Source organism: Ursus arctos, unplaced genomic scaffold, assembly GCF_023065955.2.
Source record: "Ursus arctos isolate Adak ecotype North America unplaced genomic scaffold, UrsArc2.0 scaffold_4, whole genome shotgun sequence".
Taxonomy (NCBI): Eukaryota; Metazoa; Chordata; class Mammalia; order Carnivora; family Ursidae; genus Ursus; species Ursus arctos.
The window spans coordinates 33,260,091-33,287,443 of record NW_026623056.1 but is presented as its reverse complement, the minus strand read 5'-3'; the positions used below and the strand labels follow the sequence as shown (position 1 = coordinate 33,287,443).

Genomic DNA, 27,353 nt, shown 5'->3' with positions numbered 1-27,353 from the left:
CGACCCTGCGGCTGGGCTCCTTGCTCAGCGGGGAGTCTGCTTCTCCCTCTCCCTCTAACCCCCTCCCCCACCTTGGTTCCTATTCCAGAGCTCCCCCCACCCCCCTCCTACCGGCTTGCGTTCTTTCTCTCTCTCTCAAAAAACAAAAACAAAAACCGAAAGGAAATGAAAGGAGCAGGTCTGTGCCTGCTCAGAATCTTTCTGCGGAGACAAACATGTCCACAGACGATTCCAGTACGATGAGGGTTTTGTCATCACCTAGAGATGAAAGACTTCTGCCTTGGCTTTTACTAACATTTTACAATGGGAAGTGGGAGAGGTGCAGGAAATCATTTCCTGATGCTGTTTGGCTCAGAGAGGAAGGACAATGAGTTTCAATGTCCCTTGCTTTAAAAAAAGAAAAGAAAAGTGTATTTATTTTCGTTGAGAGGAAGAAACCAACAAACTGTGGAGGTTAAACAGATAGGGGAGTTCATTTTTCTTCTACAGGTCAAGAGGCCAGTTAATGATTAGTGAGACCCAAGTGGGTGTTTGGTGTCCGAAACGTCGAGCGCCTGGCTTGTAGGAGTCTGCTTCTCCCCAACTCTTGAGACTTGCAGCTCAGCGATGCCCCCAGGACTCTGGGAGAGACACTTATGTTCGTGGGGGCTCCTTTTGTGGCTCAGCATTGGAAGTGCAGGTAATTTGGGGGCTCAGGCCTTGGGTGGCATTTCTTTGTCAGTGGTTCTGTTTCTTAAGCCGTCTATTTATGCAGTGCTAACCTTTGGAAGGTCCCCTAAAAGCCCTCTCTTGAGATGAATTTAGAAGAGGGAGGAAAAAACCCTATAATCATGAAGGGACTGATGGCGACCAGGACACTTTCTCAAGTCCCTTAGTTCTTGTACCCTTTCCTTAAAAGCTGCATTAATTCTCTTTACCTTGTCACAAGCCAGGATAACTCTAAGAAAATAAGACTTGATTAATTCCAAAATACGATTTACATTCCCCCTATAACTATCCATTGTACCAAGATATATTTAATTTTAAAATTTAAATTTTCCATGGGGCGCTTGGGTGGCTCAGTCAGTTAAGCATCTGCCTTTGGCTCAGGTCTTGATCTCAGGGTCCTGGGATCGAGGCCCGCACTAGGCTCCCTGCTCAGTGGGGAGCCTGCTTCTCCCTCTCCAGCTCCTTCTCCTTGTGCTCTCTCTCCTCTCTGTCAAATAAATAAATTTTTTAAAAAATTAAGTTTCCAGACTAACAGAGATTTTGTCATTGAGAGGAGTAGATATCCTTGCTATTCCACTGACCAAACTCAAATTTAGGTCTGTTGTCCTTCCTGGTAGGACTACAACAGCGAGTCCCTGCTAACCACAGATGACAGGATGACCTTTAAAAAAAATTCCTGAAGGTGCCACTTGGATTTTACCTTTCCCCAGGTAAAAACCCCACCCACCGTGCCTACTGGCTTACTGTAGCAAATCTAAACACTCCCGTGGCCTGGGGGTTCTCTGGCTGGGGAAGATCCCTCTCTTCTGAGCACTGGTCCTCCTCCTAGGAAAGCTCCTTCCACCTCCCTCCCCCCCCCCCGCGTCCCCATCGCCCCACAGCAGGCTCCCATTCAGTTGTGTTCACCAGACATTTAATTATCAGTCCCCGGCTTTAGAATGTGTCAGTCCTTCTGCCTGGAGCTGCTCATACCTTTTTGTTCACATATGCTCATCACATCTTCCGGGAGGCCTGCCGTGATCCCTCCCTCTCTTGTCACACCTCCTGCCTCTCTCAGCAGCCCTCCCTGCTCCAAAGTTCAGCATGCATGAGTGCATTCACCCCCTGCATTACCGGGTGGCTTTTATTTATTTATTTATTTATTTATTTATTTATTTATTTATTTTTAAGATTTTATCTATTTATTTGACAGAGAGAGAGACAGCCAGCGAGAGAGGGAACACAAGCAGGGCGAGTAGGAGAGGAAGAAGCAGGCTCCCAGCGGAGCAGGATCCCTGGGTGGCCTTTAAAAGGTGCTGCTTAGCTGCAAGTGTGCTTTCTCTTAAGCACTTACTTGTGTCGGTGTATCTAAAATTGGTGCGTTCGTGTGAAATTCTGCCGTATGAACACACAGAGCTATCTTGTTATTCTAAATGGCCGTTTATACATGATACACTAGATCTGAAAGGATTTCTATCTTATACATTTTTGATGGATGTGGGAAATACTGCTCTGCAAAGAAGTTACAGCAATTTATTAGTATGTGAGCATGGCTGTTTTCCCACCTGTCTGCTGATACTTTGTAGTATCAAACATTTTTCATATTGTCAACTTGATAGAAAAAATAGTTATTACATCGTTCTCTTATTTCTTAGTTCTTATTATGAATTGTGCTCCTGGTGTCTTGTTTAAGCAATCTTACTATATAGACAATTTTTTGTATTTTCTTCTAAGCCTCATGGGCTAGCCCAATCAGACTAAGATCCCCAGGAACAAACCCTTTACTCATGGTGTGTTTTTTAGTACAATGCTGTTTTATTTTGCCAAAGTTTATTTTTATTTTTGTATATATTTATATATATTATTTTGCATGTATGTCCATAAAAAATTTTCTGTCATTTTCTTTTCTTGTATTACCCATGTCCTGTTGATTCTAGGATTATTGTAACCTCATGAAATAAGGTTTCACTGTTTTATACTATAAACTGTTTTATTCTATAAACAGCTTATATAAGATAAAGATTACTTGTACTTTAGAGCAGTGGAGTTCTCAGATAAAACCATCTAGTTCTAGTGTATTTCAGGGCCAGAGATTACCAATTTAATGTTTGGATGCTAGTAGTTTTATTTGGGCTTGCAATTCCTTCTTGAGTCAGTTTCACTAAATTATATTTTTCTAGAAAATTGTCCATTTCTTCAAAGTTTTCCAATGCATTTGGGAATTTTTAAAAATATCTTTTTATCCGTAATGTTCTGGTGTTATACTATAATATACTTACAGATTGACTGACTTATAAAGGGTTATTTATTTATTTGAGAAAAGGAGGGGCAGAAGGAGAGAGAGAATCCTGAACCAGGCTCCCTGCTGAGCGCAGAACCTGATGTGGGGCTTCACATGGGGCTCCTCTCGGGGCTCAATCCCACAACCCTGAGATCGTGACCTGAGCTGAAGTCGAGTTTGGTGCTTAAGTGACTGAGCCACCCAGGCGGTCCTGTTCATTTTTTATTTTTTTAAGATTTTATTTATTTATTTGACACAGAGAGAGAAAGACAGCAAGAGAGGCAACACAAGCAGGGGGAGTGGGAGAGGAAGAAGCAGGCTCCCAGTGGAGGAGCCTGATGTGGGGCTCAATCCCAGGACCCCGGGATCACGCCCCGAGCCGAAGGCAGACGCATAACGACTGAGCCACCCAGGCGCCCCGGTCCTATTTATTTTTTATCTCGCTCATTACCCTGAGTGTAATTTTTGATTGGAGAACTCATGTTTTTTTGGTTATGGAAAATTCTTAACAATTATCTTTTCAAAATATTGCTGCTTCTCCTATTCTCTTCCTTTAGAGAACAGCTACTAGATAGAAATTGGAACCTCTCCATCTATTGTCTATATTTTTTAACTAGACTTTCCTATTAAAAGGGTTTTACTTCTGGGGCGCCTGGATGGCTCAGTCGGTTAAGCGTCCGATTCTTGATTTCGGCTCAGGTCAAGATCTCAGGATCATGAGATTGAGGCCTGCATGGGGCTCTGCGCTGGGCGTGGAGTCTGCTTGAGATTTTTTTCTCTCCCTCTCCCTATGCCCCTGCCCCTGCTCATGCTCTCTCTCTTTCTTTCTCTCTAAAATAAATACATTAATTAAAAAAGTTTTTTACTTCGCACTAAACATTATAGTATCGATTCCTTTTTTATTTCAGTGGTTATCTTTTTCATTTCCAATTTTTGAACTAGTTTTTTCCTATATAGCTTATCATTTATGCTTGTTTTTATTTCATGATTTCTTATTCTTTGTCTTTATTTTTATCCTCATAGATTCTCAGCATACTTATTTTAAAGTCAATGTCAAAGGCTTTTAAAACCTTATTTTACCTGGAATGAATTCCTGATTCATTTATTGGCTTTATTGGCTACCTTAGTAAACATTCAATTTCTGTATATATTTAGGCATTTTGTTTGCAGGATTTTTAAAAGTAAACTTGTTATTAAAGTACAGCATATATACAGACAAGTGCACAGATTATTAGTATACAGATTAATGACTTTTCAGAATGAATTCACCTGTGTAACCATCATCTGGATCAAGAAATAAAACATTACCAGGTTCTTAAAACCCTTTCTATGTATCCCCTCTTAAATCACTACAACCCTAAAGATAACTAACACAATAGATTAGTTTTATTTCAATGTTCAATGAGAAGCTTGTGTTTGGCCTCGCCCCCACACCTCCCCTTCACCCCCTCACCTTCTCATCTTTATTTTTATTTTTTTGAAGACTTTATTTATTCATTTGAAAGAGAGAGAGCACTAGAGCAGGGTGGGGGATGGGGAGAGGGAGAGGGACAAGCAGACTTCCCGCTGAGCACAGAGCTTGATCCCAGGACATGGAGAGATCATGACCTGAGCCCAAGTCAGACACTTAACAGACTGAACCACCCAGGCGCCCCCCCCCTTCTCATCTTTAGACTCTCTCCTCCAGTTGGGGGGATGGGTTGTCTCAGCTCTTATTAGTGAGGCCTTGTCTTTCCGTCCTTTCTCCCTGAATAAAGCTATAGCCCAGGTAAAAAGTCAATAGCTTTTTTTTTTTTTTTTTTTTTTTTTTGGTTGTATTGCTTTTGTTTTTAGCTTCCTCTATTGAGTTGGGGAGCCCCTCCTCCCACTACCACAGGTGGGCCTGGTGCTGATCTTCTTCACCTGACATGGAACACTCGAGGACCCCACTTAACTCCCAGAGCTGAATTCTCACAACCACTGCCTTCTCCCAGACTAGGAACCCAGCACCATCTTGCAATTCTTTTCTTGTTCTTGTTCACAGAGACATAGTCTTTATATTTGAGATTGGCTCTTTCTCTCTTCTCTTTTGATATTCATCTTCGATTAGTCTTTGGTTGGAGTGGCATCTGGGGAGAGGGGGTATCTGAGCATGATTCACAGTGCCACCTTCCATATTCCCAAGTGATCAAAAGTTTTATTCTGTCATCTGCAAATATTGGCGATTATTTCTCCTCCTTTTCAAACTTTGTAACTTTGATCCCATTTTATTGTCTTGTTTCCCTGGCTAGGACTAGACCTTCCAGTACAATATTTCATAGAAGCACTGATAGCAGACATTCTTGTTTGTTCCCAGTTCTAAGTGGAATGCTTCTACTGTTTCACCCATAAGTATGGTCATTGCTATAGGTTCTTGGTAAATACTTTTTCTTAGGTTAAGAAGTGTTGGGTATTAAATTTTATTGTGCTTTTTCTTCTTCATCTATTGAGATGAACATATGGGTTTTTCTTCTTTAATTTTTCATATGTGAATTACATTAATACATCTTCTAATGTTAAGACGTGTTTTCATTCCTTGGATTAAACCCTGCTTGGCCACGATGTGTGTTTAGTTCTTGTTATTCTTGATGGACTTAGATTTGCTGATAATTAATTCAGGGCTTTTATATCTGTGTTTAATAGTGAAATTGGCCTTTCGTCTTCCTTTCTCGTTCTGTTCTTGTCCAGTTTTGGTATCTTGGTTATTTTCATAGAATGAATTTAGATTCTCTTTCCCCTTTTCTATTCTCCAGAACAGTGCTAAGAATTGAAGGATTAGTAGACTTTTTCTGTAACACTGCCTGGCCTGGGAGAGTTTTTTAATGAAGAGATTGAAAACTACTGTTTCAATTTCCTAATGCTACAGTTTTACATTTGACTTTCTGTTTTTTCTTTCTTGACTAAGTTTCAGTAAGCTATACTTTTCTAGGAAATTGTTCATTTTCTAGGAAGATATCTGTATTTTGAACTTTTGGGTGGTATGAACATGCTCTTTTATGGTTTTAAAAATCTCTATTTATATCCCCTTTTTATTCTTTATATTGTTTACCTATGACCTCCCTCTTTTTTTCTTACTCTGTCTTATCAAAAGTACATCTAGTTTATTATTCTTTTCAAAGAACTAGCTTTTCATGTTTATTGTCTGTGGCAGACACTATTCTAGGCAGTAGAGTGAACAAATGGATAAAAATTCCTGCCTTCTTTGCAAGTATATCTTAATGTAGGGAAATCAATAAACAATACACTTAATAATAAACTAGTGAATTCCATAGAAGATTAGAAGGGGATGATTGCTATAAAAGGAAATAGATCAGGATGAGGAAGATTGAAAGAACTTGGGGGAGAGGCACAGGCAGGTGGCAATTTAAACGAGGTAGTTACCATTGACAGGCAAAGACTTGAAGGAGAAGAAGGGTTAGTCATGTGGATGTCTGTGGAAAGACACTCCAGGCAGAAGGGATGGCCAGTGCAAACACCCTCAGGTGGTCTAGGACAGTGTAGAGTGAGAAAAAGCTGGAAGGACACGTGGGCAGAACAGAGGAGGTAATAGTTGGACAGGCAGAGTGCTCCTGGAGCCCGTGGTTTAAACCATTCAGGTCTTCAATACATTCGTTAGGTCTTCAGATCTCATTCTGGGGGAAATGCCTTAGAGGCATTTTTTTGTATAGAGGTGTGACATTATTTGACTTAATTTTTGGCTTGCAATTGGCCATCTACACCATGTGACTTTCACATTGTCTTTCCTCTGTGTCTGTGTCCTAATTTCCTCTTGCAAGGACACCAGTCATACTGGATTAAGGCCTACCCTATTGGCTTCATTTTAACATAATAACCTCTGTAAAGACTCTGTCTCAATGCAGTCACATTCTGAGGTCCCAGGAGTTAGGACTTCAACATACAGATTTATAGGGGCAATTCAATTTATTTCATAACAATATCCGCTTCACTATGGCCTTTAATTTTTTCTGGTTGAGTAATAGTCATATCCTTTTCTGACGTTGTATCTTTGGACATGAAAACTATTCACAGATCTTGGTTACAGAAGTTATGTCTTTAATAAATTAGTCTGAATATTGCACTAGATGATTTATAATAAATGCTTGTAAGCCCCTGTTTCTTTCTTCCTCTCAAGAATGCTTTTCTTCCTTCTAAGAACAGATGACCTCACCTTGGATCTTTCTTGTTTTTCTTTTTGTTTTTTTTCTTCCAGGAGATGCACCTTCTACCCCACAGAAAATGTGCACTGACTTCCAGAACGTTAATCTTCTCCAAGGCACCAATCTCAAAGTCCAGTTTCTCCTTTTTACCCCTTTGGATCCCAGCTGTGGGCAGCTAGTGCAGGAAAATAGTGACATCCAAAACTCTGGATTCAATGCCACTCTGGGAACCAAACTACTCATCCATGGATTCAGGTGGGAGTAATCAGCCAATAGAAACATCTCAGCTAGGAACTAAAGAGTGACCGTAATGCCATGGAAGTTAGTGGGGAGCAAGTGGAGAAATGAATTTACTGACAGTCCCCTGTTTCATCTCTCACCTCCTGCTGCCTTTGAAGGTGTCTCCTAACAACATGAACACACATCGTGTTGTTCATTTGGTGGTCATGTACGTTACTCCTCCTCTCTGTCTTGTCTACACACTCTCACACAGTAAATACGTATGACCTGGGACAAGTTGCCCCAGCACATGGAGCCTTGGTTTCCATGTCTGAATAAAGGGGAAGTTATAGAGATGGTTTCAGTGATCCTTTTCTCCCTGAAGCATGGGTTGTATGACTCATCTCAGCCAATGAGGTCATAGGCTTTGTGCAATCGGGGTAACAGCATAGTGTTTTTATCCAGGGCTTTATTTACTCTTTTTCATTTCTTCCCTGCTTTCCTGATTTAGGAAACTTCCACCCATGGGCTCTACTTGCATCATCTCCTGAGGTTAACCTTTCTCGGGTGCTAGACACTTCTCTTCTGCTATTTCTTTGATGCCCTATAATCCTTCCAACATCTTCTCTCCAGAGCCCATCGACAAGGCCAGAAACAGAGGACGGTTGGTGGGAGGAAAGAAGGAGAGGATGCAGTGAAATAGTAGTAGTATCAAGCAACCAGAGATGGGGGCACCCAAGGAAGGAGGGGACACAAAGGCACTGCACAAAGAATCACCATTTCATGGTTTCTGTGTCCTCTCTGCTTTGCAAATCACTGGACTCGAGGGACCTAGCCACATCCCTCCTTAGGCATCCTTCCTCACTCCTGTGCCAAAGTCTTTCCTCCAGCATGCTCTCCAAGGCTGAGTGTTACCCCCAACCCAGAGATAGCTAACAGAGCTGGAGAGCTCAGCAGGCTGTTACTCTGTCTGCTCCTAGATCCCCCAAATCCACGTTCTGTGGCACACACCCAGTTTGTGCTCCTGCCCACGTGAGCACACCCTTACTCTTCCCTTACTGTGGGCCATTGAGAAAACTTCTCCCCATCCCAATCTCCTGGGAGAGATTTATGAAATTTTTTTCTATCATTCTCCTTTTCCTAGAAAAGCCCTATTATACTGTAGGTTCCAGAATAATAGAAAATGTATCTTATTTTTCTTTATTTCTCACAAAGCCCCTAGCATACTGCCTGGCTCATTGAATTAATGAAAGGATGACCAAATGAACAAGTAAATCCCCCATGGGAGAGTGCTTGTATTATAGAATGAGAATTAAGATTGCAAATCATAACGCTAAGGTAAAACCTATCTGTCCTTCCCCATGAGAAACATAAGCAGCGTCAGTATATATGGTTTGTGTGGTATGCACTGCGCAAAGATACCTGACTGCTGGCTGGTGGGCTGAACTCCAACCTGAGTTCTGGGCCCTGGTAGGAGGTTGTAGCTACCTGGAACAAAAGGCCCTTTTATAATTTACACAAAGGCTTCATATATGCAGGCTGAAGCCCTGGTGACTTTGGGATTATGCTCTCCCTATGCTCAAAGTGGTGTGAGATTTATTGCCCATATACCCCCCTTATTTGTTTTGACCTTCCCCCCGGGTTTATTCTGTTAATAGAGAGTGTCATTGTCATTTCCACGACAGTGGATATTGGCTTGGCAGATAATTTTCCTATCCTTTCTGGCCCTCTGTCTAGGGCTTTAGGTACAAAGCCTTCCTGGATTGATCAGTTCATTGGCACTCTTCTTCGGGCAGCAAATGCTAATGTGATTGCTGTGGACTGGGTTTATGGTTCTACAGGTGTCTACTTCTCAGCCGTGGGAAATGTGGTTAAGCTGGGACTTGAGATCTCCCGTTTCCTCAGAAAACTCCTGGTAGGTGCTGAAGAGTTTGGGGGTGAGTTTTGGCTGCTTATGGAGGAGAGAGGGGACAGAAAGAAAGAGTCAACACATGAGGAGGAGCTTTAGGGCAGAAGCAGAACCACCCAGTAGCTTTTGGGTCCTCCCTTCTAATCTCCACTTTACCACTTACAGTACTGACTTTGGGCAAGTTGTTGCCCCACTCTGAGCCTCCTGCTTCAGCTCTGTAAAATGTGCCACTGATGTTAGATACGAAGTTCCTCAAGAGAAAGTGGCCATGGTCATTACTCACATACCTTGGGCGCCAAAGAGAAAGTGAGGCAGTCGTCAAGGTGGGGTTTCTAGGAAGAGGGCAAGTGATGAATGGGATGAAAATTCTGCCTTTTTCTCCCAAAGCATGTGTGGGGGTATGTCATGCCCAGGGTCCTCTGATTCTGAAGCTTCGGGGAAAAGTGTGACCCTGTGAGGCCAGAGGCTGCTGTGGCCCACATGCGATTCCCTGGAAATGCCCATTCTAGGAGCTCGGTGTGCCGGAGTCTTCAATCCACATCATTGGTGTTAGCCTGGGGGCCCACGTTGGAGGCGTAGTGGGACATCTCTACAAAGGCCAGTTAGGACGGATCACAGGTAACAGTATTCTCTGCTCATCCTCCCAAGTGTAGAGAGAGAGAGAGAGAATGCCCTGGAAGTGCCTCTGCTAAGACGAGCAGAGGGGATCTTTGTTCTTATGATTGAATTATCTGTTTCCACTAAAATTTATTTACTGTGGCCCTTTTGCATGAAACATATTGTGTTGTTATTGTGTGAACTCTAATGTCAGTGTAAGAAGCCACGTGTTTCTTCTGAGCCTCAGTTACTGCCTCTGTGAGATGAGCTGTAATAGCTCATATCTCCTTGGCCCACTTGGAAATCACCCTTAGACAATTACGCTAAATATTTGCAAAAGCACTAGGGACTTTATGTTTCAGAAGCTACCCTCAATCAGTAAGGGACTAGAGTTGTGTGGTAAGTACCCCCACTTTCTGGCCCTTCAGTGGGACAGTTCTGAGTCATGTTCTATAGAGCCTCTCAGAAGGGTCCCAGTGGGATGAGACCCAGTTGCCCAAAGTAATAATACATTCGTTTTTCCATACTCTGACTCATTTTTCTACTCCCTCACTGTACTTTCTCTGATCTACTCCCAAATAAGCTACTTGTGCTTTAAATCCTTGTCTCAGGATCTGCTTTTTTGGGAAAGAGAGAAAAGGGCATCCAACCTAAGACACGGGGATAGTAGTTTTTGCTTCACTGTGCTGGTGTGAGGACAAGCACAAGGCCTGGCACACAGTTAACTGCTCCCAAAAGTACAGCTGTTGTGATGAATACATGAGGGTTAGTATGACTTCCATTAGCCCTTACCAGGTGGTTGATGTTATCAAGCTCATCTCAGAGCCAGAGAAGCTAGGTCATTGGGAGTCGGAGACAACAATGTGGGGTTTCTGGGTACAGTGGTCCTGGGCTGGTCCTCTCGCCCTTGGGTCCTTGCTGGAAGACTCTAGGAACTGACCAGGAAGGGCTGCCCCGAGAGGTGTGAAGTGCGTCCGTGAGGGTTCCTGTAGCCGAGAGGAAAGGGACCGCTGACATCAGTCTGTCCTAGCAGGCCTGGATCCCGCTGGACCGGAGTACACCAAAGCCAGCCTGGAGGAGCGCCTGGACCCTGGAGATGCCCTCTTTGTGGAGGCCGTTCACACAGACGCTGACAGTGAGTGTGGGGGAGGGTGACCCACCCAGAGTGGGAGCATGAGCCCAGCGGGGGCCAGGAAGCCGGTGTCTATCTGTGTGGCTCTGGGCAGGTTCCCTGCCTTCTGAGCTTCTGTTGCAGTGAGTTTACCAGTGTCCTCTTGATCTCTGATTAATACTAAACCTTGTGATGAGGCTGTGTGGGGAAGAGCGTTGCTGCCTGGCTGGCATATGGGAAAGTCATGCTGCTTTTTCAGGGTGAATGTGCCTTGCCCCTTGGGATTGGGGCCTTCCACATCTGGGGCAGATACTCAGGCCTGTCAGGACTTCCCTGCTCCCTTGGGAGGAGCCCAGCCCTTCAGTCCAGTGAAGAATGAGTACCTCCCCTCCAACAGTGACAGGCACAGGAAAGACCCCCCAACCCTGAATCCATTGTGACCAAATTAAGCTATTCAGACCAGCTGGGAAAGGGGGGGTGGTCATTCTTCCTCATTTCTACCCTTTATGAAATGCCCAGGAGGTAGCCAGGCCTTGTGCTCAGCATAGTGGGTGCAGGAAGAGATAATGCCTATCCCTCACCAGAAGAGTGGGCAGTTCAAGTGAGAGGTGTCTGTGTCTCATTCCGTTGGGTCAGAAGCCTTCTTTTAGTACCCAACACTCACAGATTCATAATTCTGGAAGAACCCCATGCAGTCATATTATTTAACCCTCTTTCCCATCTTCATCATCTCACAGATAGGAAAGCAAAGCCCACAGGCCTCTGCCTAGCTGTTGGGTTAACTGTGTTAATTATCAAGGTTAACCTCTTCTGTTTCTAAATGTGCTAAATAGGGGACTTATTAGGTCCCCAATTACCAGAGTGAGGCCTCTCAGTCCCCTTCAAAGTTGGAGCCTCCTCCTAATGTGACCAGAGAGGGAAAAAGCATTCCATTTTGTCTAACTGATCTTTATTGGGCTAGGTACTCAGCACTGAGAATACTGCAATGTAGTTGAAGAGGGTCCCCACCCACGTGGAAATATGGACTATGAGCAGGCATTCATTCATTACTTCCTTCAGTAAATATTAGGCACTCACAAATATTAGGTGACAGGCATGGTGCCGGTATTGGGAATATAGCAGAAAAAAAGACAAGCAAAGTCCCTGGTGTAAGTTGTAGAGCTTTACAGACAGGTAAGCAGACATCATTACACACTGTGAGTATGATGACAGAGGGGGTGAGGCAGAGGGTGATTTGGGTGGGGGAGCCCCTTCAGCTAGGGTTATGGAGGAAAGTCTGTCCAAGGTGGGACTTTGCAGGTGAGAATGAACCAGCTCTGGGAAGATCTGGGAGAACATTCGAGGTAGAGAGAACAGTCAAAAGCAAAGCCTGGACGTGGGTGGGGACAGCAAAGAAAACTGCGTGGTTAGAGGGCAGGGAGTGAGGCAGGAGAAGAGGGAGGGGAACCAGGCTGGCCATGGTGAGGAGTTTACATTTTATTCTATAGTTGGTGAGAACACGGAGGCATTAGGATTCCCTGTAAAGATGATTGCGGCTGCTGTGCAGAGAATCGGCTGCAGGGGACACTGAGGGAGCCTGGAGGCTTGTTAGAAGGTGTTTGCAGTAGTGGCCTGGGTGGGAGATCGTGGTGGCTTGCACAGAGGTGGGGGCAGTAGAGACAGAAGTAGAAAGGTTCGAAATCTATTTTGGCGGTAGAGCTGACCAGACAGGTGATGGGCTAAGTGTAGGGAATGAGGGAAAGAGAGGAAGCAAGATAACTTCTAGGTCCTTGGCTAACCCCTGGTTAGATCCCGTTAAACAAATAACATACAACCAATCACTGCCAGTAGTGATAGACGTGGGAAGGGGAAGGATGTTAAGAAGGAAGCTGGGGTCTTTGGCAGCTGGCTCTGACCCAGCCTGAGGGGTCTGATACGGGCATGGTGATGAAATGAGAGCTACAGGCTACAGTCTTTCAAACTAGCCAGGTTTCTGCTGTCAAGACAGCACAAAAATATGAGGGGCGCTGTGGAAATGTGGCCCCAAATAGATATCTATCTGAACTATTGCTCAAAACAAACACTTGTTCAACAAGGAAATTTACCAAGCTTATAACATTTAGTGATTTATCAGAACTTATGTTAAGGGATGTTTTTCTTGATTTTATTAGATAAATAGGACTATCTGCTCATGGCTTTATTCTTCTTGGCTGCCTTTTAGTGTAGGAAATGGAGGGCACGTTCTGCAGCGTCCCAGCACTTAGGAGTGAGGTGGGCACCCAATGAGCACACAGAATGGGTGGGCTCCCAAAGTCAGAGTTCAGGCTCTGGTGCCGGAGGACCCTGCTGTGGGGCCCGGAACATATGCCCCTGCAATCCAAAATAACGGGGTTCTTCCTCCTTTCAGATTTGGGTATCCGGATTCCTGTTGGACACGTGGACTATTTTGTCAATGGAGGCCAAGACCAACCTGGCTGTCCCACCTTCATTCACGCAGGTCAGAAAGCCAGAGAGAGTTGGTGTCTGGCTGCCCCAGAGGCTGGAATTCATCAACAGCCTTCGTGTTGAGCCAGCCAGTATGGACTGCAGGAAGTCTTCCTTCTAGTGTCCTTTGCCATGCCCCATAATGCCTTTCCCTGCATGCCTTACCGAATGGATGTCTTTAGGAGCCCAGGGAATTCTGGGGGAGGAGTACCCGAAATTACAAGCTTGCACCATACTTTTGCTGGGCCCCCCACTTCTTAGGTCCTGCAGTGATATATCATCACTCAAGCCAATAAACTCTATTCTTCCTGGGCCCTGCTTTGTGGTGTGGTCTACACTAGCTGCATCCCCTGAAAGACCCTAGTTGTGGCGGAAGTAGAACGACCCACCAAAAGCTGGCTAGCTGAAGGATTAATCCACTGATGACCACTTCCCCAAACTTATTAAATTTAACAGTTCTCCAAAATTGTTTTCAAGATAATATCTTGAGTACATTTAATGAATATACATTTCTTCTTTTCTAAATACACAATTAATGCTTGAACAGCATGGGTTTGAACTGTACAGGTCCACTTATACATGGACTTTTTTTCATAAATACAATAGAGTACTGTACATGTATTTTCTTATGATTTTTAACATTTCTTCAGCTTACTTTAATAATACAGTATGTAATACATACAACATACAAAATACGTGTTAATTGCTTATGCTTTCAGTAAGGCTTTCAGTCAACAGTAGGCCATTAATAATTAAGTTTGGGGAGAGTCAAAAGTTATACATGGATTTTCAACTGCATTGGGGGGGTTGGTGCCCCAACTGCCCTATTGTTCAAGGGTCAATTATATTCTTCTGGAATGTTCTTTTTGAATATATTCTTCTTAGTATTATTTTAAATAACATTAAATTTGTCAAAAGCTAAGGATCAAGGGTTGTTTAGTCTTTTTTTATTCTTCTTATGAATATAGCCAACCTATCAGCATTTCTTATGAGAATTTTATCCTGATTTCTGTTTACTATGTTTTTAGTCTTTTCCTGCTTTACCAAATTTTTGACATTTTAAGGACTCTTTTGATAATTTTATTGAATAAACCACTAATCTAACTTACCAAATTTATTGATTTTCCAAAACCACATTTCTTTTCACAATTTATAGATTTTCTAGCATTTTTTATCAGACAGGATAGCTTGGTTTTAATGACCTTTGAATATTTTTGTGGCATTTTAGTTGGCCACTCTTCATTTTTCTTCATAACACACTTTGAGAAGGGTTTAGTTTGTGTCCCCCAGCTCCCTGTAGCAGCTGGAAGGAGCTTGCCCTTAGAGAGTGTTCCAGCCATGGGGGAAGGCAAGTTAACACAAGCTCAGACTTGGTTGCTGGTCCCAGAATGGGGGGCCCAAAGTGAGTGGAGAATTTGAAGACCCCAGAACCCCAGAGCTGTAGCTTACTATAGACCTGTTAGCCCAGCCAATTCATCTAATGTGAGTTACTTCAAATTTTTATACAGTAAACAATAACAACAAGAAAACCAAGTTTTTATTAAATTGGGACAAATTCAGTGTATCTGTCATTTGGCCAGGGGAACTCGAAGCACACTGACTTTTAGAGACTTACCATGAACTGTTGCTAACTCCCTTGATTGCTTCATTGCTAGGTTGGGTATCACGTGGTTGTAAAAAATTGGATTGTGTAGGTGATAATGAAGAAGGTAAGATGTGCAGACAGATATTCATTGTGAGAAGTGGGTCAGGATCACCAGTTCCCCGTAAGCCCGCATTTTCCAGAAGACAGTTTGCATGATCATGGAAGATGGGCCTCAAATTAAGCCATTTTTTGATAGATAAAGCTTAGGTATCTCAGGAAAATTCAAAAGAAGAGGGAGAATGTAGTAGTCATGTCCACTAACATTTTAAAAGGTGGCTCAGGAGACACCCCATATATTTATAGCCTGCTGGAATATAAAATTCAATAGAATTACGGTAAGTAGCGTGGAGGGGTTTTCATTTGTCTTAAACTAAAGTCTTGGCTGTGTTTTTCTGCCCCGCGCAGGCTACAGTTACCTGATCTGTGATCACATGAGGGCTGTGCACCTCTACATCAGTGCCCTGGAGAACTCCTGTCCGTTCGTGGCCTTTCCGTGTGTTAACTACAAGGCCTTTCTTGCTGGACAATGTCTGGATTGCTTTAACCCTTTCCTGCTTTCCTGTCCAAGAATTGGTAAATTCCACCCCTTTGGCTTCCTTTGATAATTTGGGGAAAGTTCACGTCTTGCTAGTTATTATCTCTGTTAATCCTGATTTCCTATGGTCAGGAGATCCACCCAACTGGAGTGAGGAAATTCACTTATAAGGTGTGTGGCCTGTTCCCACCTGGAAGAAGGTATTTGGCCTTCCACGCCCCACCCCTCACCCTCTATACTGCTGCCTGATGCCATACCTGCCCCGCACACAGCCTTCACACACGCCCCTCATCTGCAAGTCCAGACTCAGGACACCTTAGAAACATTGGAATAGCCCAGAGCTGCTGCCCCCTCTCCAAGACCAGATGCTCGCCATAGGTCTTTCTAGCTAGGCCAGCCATTCTCCAACTCCTGACACACTCTAAATCGAGGTGTTGTGGGGAATCCCCAAGAATGGCAGCCATGGCCCACATTAGAGGTGTGAGGCTGTGGTGGCCACATGCCAACTGGAGGCGGCCTCATTGCTGGTTGGCTTGGACACATTCCTGGATGATCCAGGCCAGTCTGGGGAGAAGGGCTTGGGAAAGGCTGAGGGATCTGGCCTCAACTCACCCTCTGCAGGTCATTGCTGAGAACCTCCTAGGGTTCTCCAAGATGAAGGATTTCAGGAAGGAATCTGGGAAGTATAAATGGTTCCTTCCCCTCGCTCATTTTCTCACTTCTCACCCCTGGCTGCCACTCAGAACTGCAGCAGCCTGCCATTCCTTATGTGAATGAAACGGATACCAGCTTGATGAAAGGTTAAAGTAGATGTGGCTTCCCACAATGAAGCAAATCAACATTACCTCCGGCTCAGTGGGCACATGCCTCAGTTCCCCCAGACGTGATGCACCTGCTGATATGAACAGCCACCTCACACTGTCTGCCAGCATCACCCCTCGCTACACTTTCCCTGGCGCTGAACAGCCCAGGGATGCTCACTACTTGTACTTCCAAGAATATTTCGTTTCTTCGCCCTGTGTGTCTTTGTCCGAACTGTATTCTCTGCTTGGAATGCCCTTCCCTAACTTGTCAACCACTATTCTTCAGGTCAAACGCTTCTCTGCGCTTTGTGTACACAGGATAGAAATGCCATAAAAACAACAGTCTTTTTTTTTATATTAATTTTTTATTATGTTATGTTAGTCACCATACAGTGCATCATTAGTTTTTGATGTAAAGTTCCATGATTCATTACTTGCATTTAACACCCAGTGCACCGTGCAATACGTGCCCTCCTCACTACCCATCACCAGTCTATCCCATTCCCCCACCCCCCTCCCCTCTGAAGCCCTCAGTTTGTTTCCCAGAGTCCATAGTCTCTCATGGTTCAAAACAACTGTCTTATAGATTATTTTGCCAATTGGAGACATAATTTCCAATTTCTGATAAAAACCTCTTGAAATGGGCCAGACGATTTGAAGAATGTACTTCCTGTTTACTTGTGTGTTTATCCTTGGTTGGACTGGGTTGCATGTACCCTGGGACTCCCCCTAGGGCATGAGATAGAATGAGCATACAGTGTGGTTGTTTGTAGAGTGAACCGGTACAGGAATTAATCAAAACATGGTTGGGTGCCATGGGACACTGAAATAGCCTCCTCAGGGCTCTGCTGTCTTTGTCTTTGCCTCTCTACTTCCAGGACTGATGGAACAAAGCAGTGTCAAGATAGAGCCGCTTCCCAAGGAAGTGAAAGTCTTCCTTCTGACCACTGCCCAGGCTCCGTACTGTGGTGAGTTGGGGGAAAGACGTGTACTCAGCTCTGCTAGTGTGCTGTCCTGCAGAAGCCAGGGCTCCGGCTTGGACTGTGTCTAGCACAGCATGGTGGCCGAGGTGGGAGGTGAAAGACTGGGGCAAAGATGTCATAGAAGGGGTAGGGGGGGCAGCAGCTACTGGCCTTAGATCCTGAACTTTCAGAACTTAGATCCTAGTCCAACCCATTGCTCTGCTGCAGTGAGGACTTAAGGAGATCTTACTGTCTATATACTTCTCCTAGTTCCCCCCCACTTCCCTCCAGTGTGGGTTCTCTGTTGTGTGTTATTTGGGAGGGCCCTGTGGTTCTCTCCTTCCTGCATACTTTTTTACCCCCTCCTTGGTGCCCATCTTATGCATCTCCCACCCTGGCAGCCCTCTTAGGTCAGGGTCTCTGAAGAATATTGAACCTTGCCCTCTGCCCTCCTTCCCCTACACATACATATAACAATTCTTCACTGTTGCTTCTAACCATGGCATTTCATTGAAGCGAAGATACCAGTAAAAGATGTTAAATGTGAGAGGAAAGTGTGTCTTAGAATCTATGAAATATGTCACAGGTTGGAGCACATTCTTTCCCTGTGCTATTTACATCTTAAGTAGACTTCCTTTTTTATGCTTGTTATTCTGGGATCTTGTCTGGTTTATTGTACGTACGGGATAAAGGTATCCTGGTTAGGATGATAAATTATATGGCCATGCTAATTCTAACTGATTTTCAGATCAGCCTGTGTCTGGTTGATGGAGGGATCTTTATGGCCTTACCTTCCTTGTACCAGAACTCCTGGAGCCATGTGATATGGAGCCCGCAGTTCAGACTGTGGTCACACAAACTTGGATTTGAATCTCTGCTTCTGTACTTACCAGATGTGTGATCAGGAGAACCTGACTTAGCCTTTCTGAACCTCTACATCTGTATGTAGAAAATGGGAACAAGAACAGTACCTACTCCAAAGAATCAACTGTGAGGATAAAATAAAATCGTATACAGGAAGTTGCTAGCACAGTGACCAGAACTTGAGAAGTAATAATTCCTTTCCCTCTATCAATCAGAGAATTGGAGGAGACTAGATGTGGGTGTTTATCACGCTAGTGAGAATTCCTGGAACAAGTGGGTTACAAGAGTCAACTGGGGGCCTCTTACATATATCCACTCATTTGACGACCCAACTCTGAGTTAGGTGTGAGGAAGGGGAGACTCTGAGAGACTAAGCCTTGTGCCCAAGGCTACACAGCGGGGTGGAAAAGAAGGATTCAACTCCAGGTCTTCTGATTCCAAAATCTATTCTCTCTCCATGCCACCACCTGCTTCCACACTGGCCTCTTCGCCTCTGCTTCTAAGAGAGAATCTGCTCTTTGCAGCCGTGTTTCTTGGTTACTCCTCTGTCCTCACTGCCCCCTCCAGAGGTCAGCTTGAGGGAGAATGCTTCGTCCAGTGGCAGAGGCGGCGATGCCAGAACCAGATAGCCAGTTTTCCTTCCAGCTCCGGGACAGCTTCACAGCAACCTGAACTGGCCCCTCCCTGTCTGCACAGCCAGGAATACACACGGCAGGAGCCTGGGGCACACTTGAGGTTAGAGGCATTTTAAGGTCCCTGCTGAGGCAGATCCATGGAACCACCATTTTTGTGACTGTTTCCTATTTGTTGTGAGATGCCCTCTCTGTGGCCCAGAAGCATGACCCTGTCTGTTCACAAACTTCAGAGAGGCACAAAAAGAAATAAGCCAGCACGAATACCTGCTTGCCTGCGTGCGCTGTGCTCTGAGCCTTGCAGTTCTGAGCTTTTTGTTCTCAGCATGGCAGCTGGGACCCTCCTCTAGCTGGAGGGATGGGACCCCCACCTGGCAGTCCAGGTGGCGCCAGCAGCCCATGGCTCACCGCTCTCACACACTCCCAGGCCACCATGGCCCTGGGCTCCCCTTGCCCAGCTCGCGTGGCCTGTCCGGGCCACAGCAGTGTTCAGCAGGGCAGTGGTCACCCTTGACTCCTGCCAGGCATGCACCACCAGGGCAGAGAAGCTTCTCCAAATAATAATTTTTCTAACGATCTTACTTTCCCCTTAGGACAAAGTTTTCCATGAAGCGCTTTTTCCCCATTACCTCATCTCCTCCTTGCCATGTTCTGTGAGGTAATGTCAAGTGTTATTGTTTACAGATGAAGGAATCAGGACACAGAGAGGTTCAGTAACTTAGGGAAAGGGACACAGCAAGGAAGCAGGGCCAGGTCTTGGATCCAGGTCTCCCGGATCTCTTCCCATCAGGGCTCTGTGCTGCTTCCCATGCCTCACTCCTGCACAGACTGGATTCCACTCCTGCTTCCCACCCACCCAGCATTAGAAGACCCAGCACTCCCAGGGCTTCCAGATACTGTAAAGAGAGAAGCAGGACCTTAGGAAACTTTCATGATGAGGTGAGACCTGCTGGCAAAGGGAGAAGTGGCGTAATCTATCAGACTCAGCCTGGAGAATGAATTCCTCAGGCTTACGTCGTTTAGCCTTTTTTCCACATCGCGGGTATCCGCTCCAATTCATCTCTTGCCCATCACCGTAACAATCTGCATCCCCTAGCAAACAACCGAGAGACGGACAGAAGGGGCATGGCAGTGGGTATTTTCCTCTGCAGAGGGCAAGCAACGGGGCTTTCTTTCTTTCCGGTGGGCTCCTGGCATCTCAGCACCTGCCGGTGAGTCTTGTTTCCAGCCCCATGAGCCCAGATGGATCACAGCACTCCTCCAGTTAGTGCCGTCTACCTACCTCCACCTGATGTCCCTCCAATATCTGCCTGTGAAACACGACAAATGATGAAGTGCTAGGGCAGAGGTGAAGGATTGCCTCTCCAGCTATGTCTGGATCACCAGAGAGGTCTGTGAAAATGCCCCAAGACTGAAGATACTGCAAAATGCCGCCCGTTGGGCCTCCCCCTTAATAAGGAAAGGATAGGATGTTAGAGGAGCTGTAATCTTCTGAACTTCCCTTGCCAGAGAGACAGCAGGCCCCAGGGGTATCACCATGAGCCAGGCTCCTCATCTAGTCTGTGTCAGTGACACAGCTTCCATGCTGCCTGAGAGGGCGGAGATGCCATAGAGGCACCCCGGCTGCCACAGAGAGGGAAACAGTCATCTCCCGCACGCAAGTGGGCTCCCTGAGACTGTGGGTATGGGAGTGGAGGGCTATTGCTACACTTTATGAGTTATTTATTTAGTATAAGAGACATCCTTTTCAGTTCTTTCAAAATCACATCATCAAGATAATGTCATCAAGCAGGGAGGAGTGGGACATTCTAGCATTACAAGTAGTAACAAAAACTAACATGCATTAAGTGCTTCCTAGCCATAGGCACAAAGTCCCATAAGGACTTTGTGGGTATTAACTCATTTAACTCTCATTCAGACCTATTTTTATTACCCCCAATTTACAATGAGGAACTAAGGATCTGGGACGGCAGGTAACCTGCTGCTAAGAGGTAGATCTCAGATTCCTGCTCTGCTGCTCTCTGGGCCTTTGTGTGCGTTTTGGGCCACTGACCTCTGGCCCGGCCGTCTGCTCTGCTTTGGTTTCCCAGTGCATCACAGCCTCGTGGAGTTTTATTTGCAGAAGCCAAGGAACAAGGACACCCTCATCTCCATCACCTTCCTTAGCAGCAATGTTACTTCCTTGGCCAAGATCACCATGTACGTAAGTGTCCCACATCACACGCACACACGTCTCCCACAACGGGCATGTGGGATCACTGATGGGTGGCCTGAGCCCGCTGGGCTGGAGGTGCGGGTAAGGGCAGTATGATGGATACAGCCACAGACACATGCTGGGCAACTGTCCCAGGTTCACGAGCAGTACTGGATCCAGGGATAATGTGTTTAGACAATAGCAGAGGAGGCAGGTGAGCAGAAGTAATGGGATGGCTCGACAGGTGGTGAAAACATGAGAATTGGGTCCCTGATAGGGAACATTAGTCAGGAATCAGGAAGGGGACATCAGGGATGTCAGCAAGTGGGAGGACCTCAGCCACTTGTCCAGGGAGGGCTGACCAAAGCCTAGGAAGCACCTACTCCTGGAGAGGGGGTGCTACTGGGTGAGGTACTAGAACTGAACCACAGGCAGAGGGCCAGTTAGCAAATGAGCACAAGGTGAGGCCGGCAGGGCTCGAGGCCGCCACGTGGTGCTAATCCCTAGAACCGGGCTAAGCATTTCCTTCCCTTGTGGGGTCACATGTGGGCCTAGCAGCTGGCAGGACCAGGCTTAAGGTGGGACGACAGAGAACTTCAACTATAGGGAGGCTCAAGCCTGGCAAGGGAGAGCAACTCAGCAGCAGAGGTGCAGGTCTCTTTAAAAACCAACTGGGTATAGGGGACACCCTGTCCTAGGCCTGTGGGGTGGGTCTTGTGGGGCGGGTGTCTTTAATCACCTGTGACCAACAAAAAATAACCAGCCCCTAAAAAGGAAGAAAGCCATTGAAGATGTTATCAATAGAGATGTTAAAAGGATTTAAGTTCCCTGGTTAGTGTTCTATAAAAGACCAACCCTGAACGCCCTCTTTGGCAAAACAGGGGTGTGGGAGGTGTGGGGGGTGTGTGTGTCTCACTCTTGAGAGCTTTTTCTGTATCTTTACTTAATAAACTTCTATCGCTTTACTCAAAAAAAAAAAAAAAAAAAAAAAAGCACCTGGTTAGTTACTGGTAAGTCAGCAGGAGCCAGTCTAATCAAAGAAGTCACTACCTCAGTCAGGGTCCAGTCCAGAAACCAGAGCCAAAGCCGAGAGTCCAATAGAAGGAATTTAACCCAGGGAACTAATTACAAATGTGTTGGGAGAGCTGAAAACCCAAAAAGAGGGTGGGGAGACAGCGCGGGGATCAGCAACAGGGGCCAATCCCCCCGTGGGGCTGGAGAAACAAAGCCAGGTGGTGTTGGTAGAGTGCCAGCAGGACCCACCGAGGGGGCTGTCTGGCAGGAGCTGGAAGCCGGCAGGAAATACAGCCCCTCTGGAATCACAGCCCAAAGTGGTCTCCCCACTAAGTGTGCCTCCTGCAAGTTAGACCGCACTGGGACCTGCGGGCAGGGGAGACCGAGAAGTGTGGTTTGCAGGGGCGGGTGAAGCACCGGCACAGGAATGTCTGGTCGTCCGCAGCGGCAGGTGCACGAGGACAAATGAGACAGAGCCTGACAAAGGGTGAGAAGGTGCTGTTGAGGAGAGTTTGAACTGATGTTTGAGTAGTGATTCGCAGGAGTTACGCAGTCCGGGTGTTGGAGAATGCCCCCCAGGGAGCAGACAGCAGGGGGTGAGGCACTGGGAGAGGAGGTGGGGGGGTAGTGGGTGGCAGCTCAGGGCCAGACTGTGCCAGGTGTTGAAGGACAGGTTAGGGATTTTGGTGTTTATTCTGAGAGCAGTTTGGGGATCCAGTGGGACTTTGAAGCAGGAGAGTGACTGGATCAGATTGGAATTTGGAACCATTGCTCAGGCTGCAGTGTTAGACATGCATTGTACTGTCAGGGAACTCCCAGACACCCTGCCGCCAACCAGGGCTCCAGCTCACAGGCCACAGAGAGAAAGGGACGGCAGGCAGTCAGGATCCCAACACAGATCTTCAGGTCTTGCAGATTATAGCTGAATAATTTTCCTTAGATCAGTTCGAGGTCGTGTTGTTTTCATCGCCTCTCCTGGGCTTTGGTAGATGAGCCAACAGAGGCAGGAGTCTAGACAGTGACAGCAGCTGGCCGCTGATTAGAATCACCTGGAGAGCGTTAAGCACCACCGACCCCCCCCCCAGCCCCGCCCCAGGCCAATCACGGCAGCGTCTCTGGGCACCGCCTCAACCGCTACACTCTGAAACGGCCCTGAGTGACTGGAATGTTCAGCCACAGAGTCTCTTCCTTCTCCCAAAAGCTATTTGCGTTTACTCTTTTGAAGAAGACTCAGAACATGGTTATCTTCAATTCCTTGTTTTTCTTTTTCCCTTTTTGCAGAATAGAAATTGAAAAAAAGGAGGGGGGTTTATGTGTGGTCTTTCCCTACTTTCTATAGCGTTGTGAAACCCCAAGATTTCCTTCTAATTAGAAAAATTACCCACACCAAGTCCTAAGGTCCCTCACAGCGTCCTTCACGCTCCGCTAGTTTACAAGCTCTTCTATCCATGCAGCTTCTTAAAAGGAAAACTTTTATTTTTTTCCCTCTGACGTATATCAAAACACTTCTAAAATTAAAAAACAAAAACAAACCAGGAACAGCTTTTAAAGTCATATTCAATCTTCCTCAAAAGAAAAAAACAAACTATGTGACTAACCTTGGGTTAAAAAGTACATAAAGACATTTTATCACTCCACAGAGGCCAGAAAAGAAAGGGAAACCATGTGGTTGAGCCATGCGTCCCCTCTTCGTCCCTCCTCGATGATCCCCAACGCCCACGCGAAGGCAAAAGCCTCCCCCCCCCCCCCCCCCCCGCCCCCGCCTCGTCTTTCTCCAGTTCCCACTGCTTCTGAGCCTGGAGAGGCTCCCGGAAGGGCACAGGAGGCAAGCGTCTTCCCTGCTCCCTAGGGCTTTGCCCAGCTTGGCAAAATCCCAGCAGGCCTCCTTCCTCCGCACCTGAATCTTGCCTTTGTCACCTCTCTAGATTGGTCGCTTCACACTCCTCCTTCCATCTTGGGCCAAGAGAGACCTTGATTCTGCTTTCATTCTGGGTCACTTAGGCTGCAGTGAAGGTGTACCAAACCCCGTGGGTCAGGCTCATGGCTAGCACGTGGGAGAGCTGGAGATTAGACCCAGGGCGTGTGACTCCAAAGCCACACAGTTGGGAAGAGACAAAACCGGGTACCACACCAGCTCTGTCTAGTTTCAAGATCCGTTTTTTGTTTGTTTTTTCTGATCCACACATTCATACTCAGTCTAAAATTCAGTGATCCACACAAAATTTATGGAACTGAATGCCCTAAAAGAGGGCTCTACTTCCAGCAGGTAGATCTGAAAGTGAAGGTATTCTCCAATTAGAAATCTAAGAACACGGACATTTTTTCCAGATTCGAAAATCCAAGAGCTACTATTTTGCTGCCATGCCCACTTGTTTGTTTTTAAAAATCAACAGCTATTTTCTGAGCCATGTTCAAAGCTGTGATATGTGAACAGAGGGGCAGGTGAGCGTGATACAAAGGCTCGTGGGCCCCACCTTCAAGGAGTTCTTTTGTGTGTGCCAGCTAACCAACACTACCAGCAGAGCCCCACAGGAGCCATGGGGGGAAGCAAAAGCCACATGTGTTTAGGTAACTTAATTTCCCTTTCCCTTGCAGACCTAGACAGGAACTCCAGGGAAAAGGTGTCATAGCTCATGCCAACCCTCAGTGCCAGATAAACCAAGTGAAACTCAAGTTTCACTCTTCCCACCGAGTTTGGAGAAAAGACCGGACTACCATTGTTGGGAAGTTCTGCACTGCTCCTTTGCCGGTCAATGACAAGTAAGCCCAAAATCCACCCTACCCGCCCCCCCGCCGCCAATACACCCACACGGACTAGTCCTGACCTTAGATGTGACATTTGTTGAGGTGTAATCTCATCACAGTGGTTAGCTTCCTCAATGAAGAGATGACAAAGACCCAGGGTTTTCTTGAATTTCCTATGGGGCCATCTTGGGTTGGAGTTGTTAGAAAGCCAAAGAGGGTGGAGAGTGGCTGGGGTGTGGGTGAGCAACAGAGATATGGCACACATCTTCACCACTTTCTCCACAGCCAGGTACTCCCTGGATTCTTCCAGACTTAATTGTTTTCTTTAACTCTTTAAAAAAAATCATTTAAATCATTTTTAGGTGTACAATGCAGTAGTATTAAGTACATCCATACTGTTGTGCAACGATTACCACTTTCAATTTCCCATTCCCACTTCAGTATAAGAAACTTCATTTTATCTGATACATAGCTGGATAATTTTATGTATAAATATAGAATCTGCTTTATATATGTCTTATTTAGTTTCTACGTATGATTTTCTTGGAACAAAGATTTCCCATTGGACAGCCTGGTCACATTCACAGGTGTGGGTCCACCTGTGCCTCTAGTAGGGATTTATACTAGTCTTAGCACCTCTGGGCTCGTGGAGGACAGGAGCAGTAGATTCCCATACTGGACGACTGTAGGCTTCTTTCGCCTGACATCGTGGAACCACCAGAGCACACGACTCCTAGCCCTCCCTCCTGACCAATCGGGAACCTGCCCGAAGCGTGCACCTTCTTATTGCTCTTCTTTTGCAGCAAAAAGATGGTCTGCTTTCCTGAGCCGGTGACCTTACAAGCAAGTGTGACTGTTTCTTTTGACCTGAAAATAACGTGTGTATAGTTTAAGCCTGGACAACATACATCTGGATTTCAGAGGAGGTTGGGGAGCTTTGTTCAACTTATTCTAGGCCATTACTACTAGAAGGATGGTGAAACTCTCAGTTTATTTTCACTTTAGAGGGGAGAGATAGCTCATCCAATGGAGCTTTGTCTCCATTACCAATTTGAACAGCCTTACAAAAATACCATTTCAGCTTTTTAGTCATATATAACTGCAGTTGCCCCATATCCTTGAACACCTGTATCCAGGATTCAGTAGAAACATTCACGGGAAAAATGCTTTTTTTAAAAAAATAATAAAACACCACGGAATATCTGAATGATTTAATTGTTTTATTGGAATGGAATTCCGTTATGTACAAAAATGTGATTGTCTATAGGTTTGGAGAAAACTGGATGCTGAATTCTCTGTATTAAAATAGCAATTGAAAAGAAGTTCTTGGAACAAGAGAGGGGATGGAGGACAGGGAGGAAGACGGAAGAGCCCTTGCCATTGCCTCCTCTGGATATCTGGAAGGTTTTGGGGATCAGAGAGATATTTTGGGGATAGAAGTGGATTTTCTTTGGGTCAGTGTTTCCCCAACTTTGTTGTAAGTTACCTCTCATCAGCCATAGTCCAGCAAGAAACAGATGATGTGCTCAAATTGGGTAATTTGCAGAGAATTTAATAAAAAGACTGTTGACAAGGTGTTAGTAGGAAGTGGGAAGACCACAAGGGATAGTGTGGTTCCCTGGGGTCAGGGGTCGTGGCAGTTGCTACTGCAGGCAAGGGGAAAGAGCACCAGAATCCTGAGACTGAGAGGGGCTGCCAGACCTTCAGACAAGGGACACGGTCACCGGGCAGAAATCCTGCAGGGAGGGGACTGGGGAAATAGAATCTCAGACCTCTCTCTTCTCCGCCCTCGTCTCCGGCTCATGCTCCCCACCGAATGACTCCAACCAGAAGCCAGAAGGCAAGAGGCATGCTGATGTGAGCCAGGGCCTACAGCAGGACGGGGAAGGGTGGAGAATGACGGGTGTGGGTGAGGAACAGAGATATGGCACACACCTTCACCACTCTCCACAGCCAGGTACTCCCTGGACTCTCCAGACTTAATCGATCTCTTTAACTCTTTAAAACATCGTCTTGATCACTTTTCAGTGTACGGCTCAGTAGTCTTAAGTGCATCCATCCTGTCGTGCAAACCATTCATCACTTTCTAGCTCCAGAACTGTTTCATCTTCCCTAACTGAAGCTCTGTCCCCATTAGACAATTGCTCATTGCCTCTCCCCCCAGCCCCAGGTAATTGCTATTCTACTTTCTGTCTCTATGATTTCTACCCTTCTAGAATACCACATACAATCATACAGCATTTGTCCTTTTGTACCTGGCTTATGTCACCTCACGTCATGTCTTCAAGGTTCACCCATGTTATAGTATGCATCGGAATTCCCTTCCTTTTCAAGGGTGAATAATATTCCATTGTGTGTACATTCCACATTTTGTTTATTCATTCAGCCATCCGTGGACACTTGTGTTACTCCACCTTTTGGCTATTGTGAAAAATGCTGCTGTGAACATCGGTGTGCAAATATCTGTTCAAGACCTTTTTTAAAAAAAAAACCTAAATAAATATGCTTTGAAAGAAA

The 27,353-nt window shown here is 45.7% G+C and overlaps 1 protein-coding gene across 4 annotated transcripts; it reads left to right on the top strand.

Annotated features, from left to right (window-relative positions):
• PLA1A (phospholipase A1 member A) lies at positions 1–27,353 on the top strand. Of its 4 annotated transcripts, XM_026494078.4 has the most exons (12): positions 344–679; positions 7,197–7,398; positions 9,100–9,277; positions 9,781–9,889; positions 10,902–11,003; positions 13,366–13,455; positions 15,493–15,660; positions 17,304–17,393; positions 19,674–19,822; positions 20,974–21,086; positions 24,687–24,851; positions 25,640–27,353. In XM_026494078.4, exons 1-12 carry the CDS (start codon positions 607–609, stop codon positions 25,722–25,724), a joined length of 1,524 nt encoding a protein of 507 aa, XP_026349863.1. In that variant the 5' UTR covers positions 344–606; the 3' UTR covers positions 25,725–27,353. The 4 variants fall into 4 exon arrangements, with proteins under 4 accessions (XP_026349873.1, XP_026349863.1, XP_026349878.1 ...); XM_026494088.4 differs by lacking the exon at positions 19,674–19,822 and having other exon boundaries at positions 1–679; positions 20,974–21,082; XM_026494093.4 differs by having other exon boundaries at positions 20,974–21,082; positions 24,687–26,043.